The 7,723-nt window shown below is 40.4% G+C and overlaps 1 protein-coding gene across 1 annotated transcript; it reads right to left on the bottom strand.

The window, feature by feature from the left end:
• Positions 1 to 1,770: 1,770 nt before the first annotated feature.
• Positions 1,771 to 6,905, bottom strand: LOC311040895 (OX-2 membrane glycoprotein-like). The gene is made up of 5 exons (XM_084051281.1): positions 6,813 to 6,905; positions 5,374 to 5,715; positions 3,888 to 4,169; positions 2,965 to 3,090; positions 1,771 to 2,342 (listed from the first exon to the last, which is right to left on the bottom strand). The coding sequence occupies exons 1-5, from the start codon at positions 6,853 to 6,855 to the stop codon at positions 2,278 to 2,280; spliced, it is 858 nt and encodes a 285-aa protein (XP_083907407.1). The 5' UTR covers positions 6,856 to 6,905; the 3' UTR covers positions 1,771 to 2,277.
• Between the last annotated feature and the right edge of the window lie 818 nt (positions 6,906 to 7,723).

Below are 7,723 nucleotides of genomic sequence, written 5' to 3' on the forward strand. Positions count from 1 at the left end.
TGTGGAATAGTTGTCCGGCTACGTGAGACTAGTCTGATCAGCGCGTCTGATCCTGCCTGTGTTTGAATTTGAACCTCGCACTGGTGGAAAAAGTACTCACATTTTTTACTTAAGTAAAAGTATCAATACTTCAATGTAGAAATACTCTTGAGTAAAAGTACTGGTATCATGTAGGCTACTTAAAATACCATAAGTAGAAAGTAGGCTACTCATTATGCAGACTGTCCCATTTCAAGTGTTCAAATTTATAAAATCAAATGTATACAAATCTTTTGAAAATGGTAGATCTACAAGCGCACAATGTGTTGCATCGTGAGGCATTTTGAGCTTGTAGATCTGCTATTTGTTCTGCTTTTTTATTTTTTTAAATGTTGAAATATTAAAGAAGTGTACCTCAATTTGCCATGTATTGTTGTACTTTAATATATTTTGATGAGACATATTTAATATGGAATTTATTATATTGGGTAAAATATACCCAACGTTAGTGATAATGTGACAATTTTCAACGTTAGTGTTTGAGGGTTAATTACTGAGTGACAGTTAAATGAGGTAATCACTAAACCATGGTTCTCAAACTCATGTCACGGACCCCCAAATTAATTTGTTTGGCTGCGGACCCCCATCTGAAAATATTTTGTGCCAGGGACCCCCCATAGTCCCCAAGCTTTTCAATTTGTTTAAAGATTGTTTGAAAATAGCTGATCTACAAGCAACATTGCTATGCAACGCGTTGTGAGCTTGTAGATCGGCTATTTTCAAAATGCCTATGTACATATGTTTATGGTTAAACTGATTTTGATGCTATAGGCCTCCTAAGTAATCTTACAGGGGGACCCTCGATCTGGAACCTCGCAGACCCCACTTTGAGAACCACTGTACTAAAGCATCACTTCATGGCTATGGCTACTTCTGTATTTTTTATTATTGACATTTCACACACAAACAAACAAACTGACACTCTGATACATACAGTAAAGTGCAAACCATAATAAATGGTATGCAACCAATACAGGAAATACAAAGAGGGTGAATAGATGTGTATGGCTCCAAATAACCTCCTGGACCATGGAGCTGTGACTACTGTCACTATAAAGTTACAAGAGGTAGCTTAGCAGGTGATGGAGGACATAGAGATCACACAGAGTTGAATTAATGAATGACAATAGATTATAAATACATACATAAATAAATAAATAGCCACACACATTTAAAAGGCTACAAATACAATTTCAAATGTGCAAACAATGCAATATACTATGGTAAATTAGACAACATGTAATTATATATACAAATACAAAATCAATATAGTAATCAATGCTACACTTTCATTGATGTTTCCATCTTGTTAGCAAAAGATTGTTAGATAGCTTATAACTTCGGACATTAAATAAACTTCCGTAATACCTTAAAAAATGATATATATCAGATTTTCAGGCTGAAGCTTCCCATTATTTAGTGAGCAACTGTAGTTACATTATTTTGAATACCACTTATGGACATGAGGTGGCAGCGCTGCTCTTTCAGCACAGGTCAAAGTCTCTATGTTTATAATGAGGAATTTTGCTTTGGGTGCTAAGCCACTGTACTCAATATATTATAACTCTATGACTGTACTACAGTCTTGATAGAAATCTATCCATCACATGAAGCACTCAAACATTTAATTGTCATTGTCCCCCAAAGTCTTTGCTCTATTACTAAGATATAAAGTGCTGACAGAAATTAACATTCACAGGACAAAATAAAACCTCTTAAACAATATTTTGCCAATTATCCCTGTAAGGGCGCGCTCCCACCAAAACATGGTCGGCTAGCGTTAAACGCAGGTTGTGCGCGGCCACAGTTTTTTGCTGCCAGCGGATTCTAAAAAACGTGAGTGACGCGCCTGTCACTCACTTTCAGGACCCCCCTCGTAGCCCGCACCGCCTGCTGCCTTGAGCACCATGGTGCTTCCTGAGTCTTGGGACGGTCCGCCTGCGACTCACCCGATTGGACAGAGGGGGAAAATCAGCTCCTGCCTCCAGCAGTTTTATGCTTCAAATGGACAAGTCGTGTAGAGCGGATAAACACAAGTTCTGCGCGACAGGCGGAAAGATCCGCTCTTGCGTGAATCCACGCATTTACATTGACAAAGCATTGGCAGATTCTGCCCCAGAGGTAAAATAAAAGTGCGGTGGGAGCGCGCCCTCAGTCTGTAATGCAAAGTGCTGTGCTACATTATATCAACAAACAAAAGATGAATGCAAATAAATCAGATGCATCTGCAGACAGATGTTACACGCCCTCTTCAAACACATCCAGCTCCTCTGTGGTATTGGACAACGGTGCATTCCTGCAACCTGCTGGACAAAGCAGAACTCTTAGTAAGAAACAACAAACAAGTAGGATTCAGCGAACACTGTATTGACCTACTGGTCTGCATTCATAAGCAGTAAATAGTTAGGGTGGTTTCAATGCAGAGGACAAACTTCACGTTTGTGGAAATATACAGTGACAAATACCCACAAACAACTAAAGCAAATAAAAAGGAGAGTGTGGTCAATACACTTCCTTTTTTACTTTACTGACACATACATTAGGACAACAAAGTGAGACATTAGAACAGCCGATTGAGACAGTGGGACAACAAGAGAGGGAGACAGTAGGACAACAGAGAGTGAGACAGTAGAACAGCAGAACAACAGAGTGAGACAGAAGGACAGCAGAGTGAGACAGTAGGGCAACAGAGAGTGAGACATTAGGACAACAGAGAGACAGTAGTATAACAGATTGAGACATTAGAACAGCAGAGTGAGACATTAGAACAGCAGAGTGAGACAACAGAGTGAGACAGAAGGACAACAGAGTGAGACAGAAGGACACCAAAGAGTGAGACAGTATGTCAACAGAGAGTGAGACAGTAGGACAACAGAGAGTGAACTTTCCTGTCCAAAACTCATAAAACTCATATTGTATACTTACAGTATATTGTGCTATGATGCAATATCGCACCTTTACGCCTGATCAGGAGGACAGCAGCACTTAAGACAAATATGACTGATATGATGCATACGATCACTACAATCACCAGATGAGATGTCTCACCTCCTGGGAAAATTAGACAGCAAAAATGTTATTAGTGTTGAGTTATCAGTTGGTTACATTAACTAAGCGTTTATTTGGGTTTTGAATCAATTATCCACTCACAGAGCTGATACGTCTCTGAGGTTATTATGATACAACTTTGGCTATGATACAACTTTGGCTTTCCTGGTGAGAAGGGTGGGGGATTTTCCAAGTGAGTGTTGTTCATCCAGAAGTAAATATTGTGTTTTTCCCTTCTATGTTATGAAGCCATCAGCTGATTTCCTTGTAGGGAAGTCACAGGGAATGCCCTGTGAAATTTCTGTAGCAGATCTACAAACTCACAACACGTTGCATCGACGTATTGTGAGCTTGTAGATCTGCTATTTTCACTATTTTCTTTTATTTATTTCTTCTTTTCTTTTACAATAGGTGGGCCGCAGCAAGAGGGCATAGTTATTTGGGGGCCCTTGTTCATGGAAATATTTGGGAACCTCAGAGCTATGCTATCCAATGCTATGATTATACACTATTAAATCATACAACACTGTCTACAACACAATCTAGGGCTGGAAGATACTGACTAAATAAATATCACAATATTCTTTCACAGAATACCTCCATAAGGATAATGCTAGATGGATATTTGGTAGATGGCTATTGGTGCTTTCAGAAGATTTTTATGACTTGACTGTAACAACTACATATTCTCATATAAATATATGAATACAGCTCTACAGTCTGCTGCTTTCTGTCTGAGGAAGGATTTTTGCAGGAGGGCAGTGTACTGTACAGTAAGTGTAGCATAAATAAATACTTACCACGATCATCTTCTGTAGTCCTATCACCATTCAACACAGCAATCCTATGCCTCATCACGTTGTTTACCACACAGTCCATGTGTCCCACTGAGTATGATGACAGTAGAGTGAGATTGCTGGTGGTGGTGAATGTGTTGTCATCATTTTGCACCGTAACGTCACTCTGTCCCCCTGTGCTGTTCCACTGAATGGTCGGTGCAGGTCTCCCAGTGGCAGAACATGTGAAAACAACTTGGTCATCGCCGGAACTTTGCTGCACATCAGTTTTCACGTGTGATATACCTACGTCAAACAAAATGTATTAATAAAAAGATCTTATTCTGCCACTCAGAATCTGAAGGGAGAGTTGAAAACTTACTTGCCTGTGTTTTTCTACATTCACTGAATGAATTGGTCTATAATTTTATGTTGGCCAAACAAACCAAAATGTGTGTTCAAATACATTTAACACATTTGTCCCAGAACCCAGAAATAGTCTTCTAAATGTAATTGCCCCATTGCACATTTATATATCCTTTTTGTTTTACTCTGCTCCGGTACTCTGTCCCTTAAGACCTTCCTTCTAAATCATAACAGTTTTCTTGCTATATCAGTGGTGCTCAAACTTTTTTATGTCAAGGATCCCCAAAATGTTATGTATTTGGCCTCTGACCCCCATCTAAAAATATTTAGTTCTAGGGGCCCCCAGAAGCAAAGATTTGAGATTAAAATGTTTGCTTTAAAATTATCTATATATTCAAAGATTAGCAAAAATGTCAAAAATTGCAGATCTACAAGCTCATAGCATGTCACTTTGTGCTGTGCTATGAACTTGTATATCTGCTATTTTTGAATAGCCAAAGTATAAAATAATGGTTAAAGTGGTAAAAAATTATTGTGATGCTACATTAACTACTTCAGTTGGGGACCCCCCCCCCCTATTCTCCTCTATGAGGATCAAAGATGCATCAACACCACAAATAAATATTTCTATTTGGCTTCATGAGTCATGCCAGTTCTTAGATAAGGCAATGACTTCACTTTCTCTTTCATTTGACCGTAGATGTCAGGTCCTTGATTCTCTCTCCCTCGTGCAGCACTGGCACACATGGTGAGATGATGTAACTGTTTACACACAGTGGGTGTGTAAAAATGGCTGCCTCCATTGTATGTATCCCCCTCACCCAAGATAATTTGACACCCCTGATGTAAGGAGTAAAAGCACCTGGCACCTGCCAGGCCATCACTGCTGAGCAGGCACTGAAAACTGTTGCCATGTTATTCTCCCATTACTTGCTTATGGTAGTCCATCGTATCCGATGATGACTTCTATCTTTTTATATTTGATATTTCTTCCTTTATAACATTTTCCCAATGTAACTGCAATTTGTGGGTAACTTAAAAAAACATAAAAATAGTTTCACCCACTTTTTTCACTTGTAAACTTGTGATGCTGAAGTATGTTATGTGCTAGTGTAGCAGCCATTGTTAAACTGTGGGGATTTACCTTGCACAGTGAGGCAAGTCTGCTTTCTGCGGGAACCACTGGGGTATGCGTTGAACGTGCAAATGTAACAGGCTTCATCGTCCCACGTTAAATTCTTCACAGTGATGGACGTTGAGCTGAGCGAAGCTTTTGTGAACTCCACTTTGTTCTGGTGAGGCTCATTTATCTGACTGCCAAACCGTTTGCTGTAAGTTGCTAAATTTTCCACCGACTCGTCCTCGTACTTTCTCTGCCACGTCACCTGGAGCACACCTGCAGTATCAGCCAATGAGCAGTGGTAATACGCTTTCCCGCCGTATACACCTGTGGTGTTTCCATTGGCGTGGAGCTGAGCAGAGGCAACTATGAGAGGGAAAAAAAACATGAGAGGAAAGCAGAGTTAACATCACGGCATAGCCTATAGCAGTGGTTCTCAAAGTTCCAGCGGGTCCCCAGCTAAACGATTTAATATAGCATAAGAATCAGTTTAACAACTTTAACCCATATACATCGCGACAAATAGCCAATGTATAGGCTATTTGATGTATTTAAGGCTATTTAGATCAGCTATTTAAAAAACAAACGTGCACATTTTGGGGGGCCACTGGCACTTTTTCAAGATGGGGTTCCGCGACCAAATACATATTCATTTAGGGGGCCTTAACATGAAAAGGTTCGAGAACCACTGGCCTGTAGGTCACTGGCCTGTAGGTCCCATAGCCCCATACATGTCTTGCAGGCAGTTAATAACATAATCCACAATTTACAGCATGTGACTGGCTGCATGCATTTGGTTTTGTGTGAATTAGTTGATTCGTTTCTGAGTTTCTGCTATAATAGGCCTATATTCATTTGACTCCAATCCTGCACACATTAATGATAATGATGTTTTTAATGATGTTACGCTCACACACGCTCACGCTCTCTCACACACACACACACACACACACACACACACACACACACACACACACACACACACACACAGTGGATGTAGGCTAGACCTGGTCCAGAGCGTTAGTGAGTTCTCTCCAACGCTCTGCCAGGCGCACTGCTCTACTCATAGACTGACATTCCACTACCTCCGTCTTTAGTAAATATAAACAAAACTACTTCGCTACTCACCAAAACAAAGGCTGTTTCGTGTTGTTGAAAGTCTATTATCCAGGGTGGGAAGCCTCTCAGCACCCCACCTTCTCAGAAAATATAATATGTCCGCCAGATGGAAATTATTTTATTTACTCCACTGCGCCCTCTACAGATCTGGTCAATAGTAATTTGTATACAGACCAAATCTGTAGAGGGCACAGTGGAGTAAATAAAATGCTGTGAGCAGAGCAGCGCGCCTGGCAGGGCGTTAGAGAGAACTCACTAACGCTCTGGACCAGGGCTAGATGTAGGCTATGAAACTCATCTATTCTAGATGAGAAGTAGCCTGTGATGCATAGCCTACCCCTTACCTTCACTCAGCAGACAAACAAACAGTAGAGCTGATTTCCACATTGTGCTGGAGTAGATCCACGATTCACTAATGCTTTCGGTTTACGTTTCTCAGCTGCAGTGCAGACCTTTAAATACCCCAGCTGTATGAAAGTGAAAGTAGGGATCTTCTGTGGTATTCATGCAGGGGGAGTTTATGATGATTCAGTGTTTATAGTATCAATTAGTCCACTTTGTCAAGGGCTGCAGACTTCCAAATAATAAAATAAAAATTTCCAATTTCTTTTTTTCAAGATCTTTTAAGAAATAGCTGATGTAGGTCTATATAGGGTTAAAGTGGTTAAACAGATTTTGCTTTGGACTCCCTGGCTGGAACCCAAGGACCCCTGGGGGTCACTGGAATCGGATCCCACTTTAGAGCAGTGGTTCTCATTCTCAACCTTTTCAGGCCACGATCCCCAAAATAATCATATTTGATTTTGAACTGGGACCCCCCCCCCCACCCTGACAAGCACTTGGCATTGTAGGAGTTGAGGCATTACATTTAGTTTGACTCAGTTCCACAGATAAATATTGTGAAAATACCCAATCTACAAGCTCACAACGCCTCACAACTCACAATTTTTTACTCTCTTATATTGACAATTCGACCAATATTTGACCAGTTTTTATAGTATAGTTTGTTGATTCCTTTTGATGCAGTAATGGTATTTTTTTCCATTAGATTTCTTTCTTTCTTTCTTTTTAGGCATTAAAAGGATATTTAAAGTCCTTAAATTGTCACTTATACTGTCATCTGGGGACCCCCCCCCCCCCCCCAAAAAAAAAAATCATGTGGGGACCCCCCTGGGGGTCCCGACCCACAGGTTGAGAACCACTGTTTAGAGAACCATTGAGTTAGCCTACTTGAGGTCATCAATAGCCTAGTAGC

This window comes from Gymnoscopelus microlampas, assembly GCF_963454915.1.
Source record: "Gymnoscopelus microlampas genome assembly, chromosome: 24".
In the NCBI taxonomy this organism is placed as follows: domain Eukaryota; kingdom Metazoa; phylum Chordata; class Actinopteri; order Myctophiformes; family Myctophidae; genus Gymnoscopelus; species Gymnoscopelus microlampas.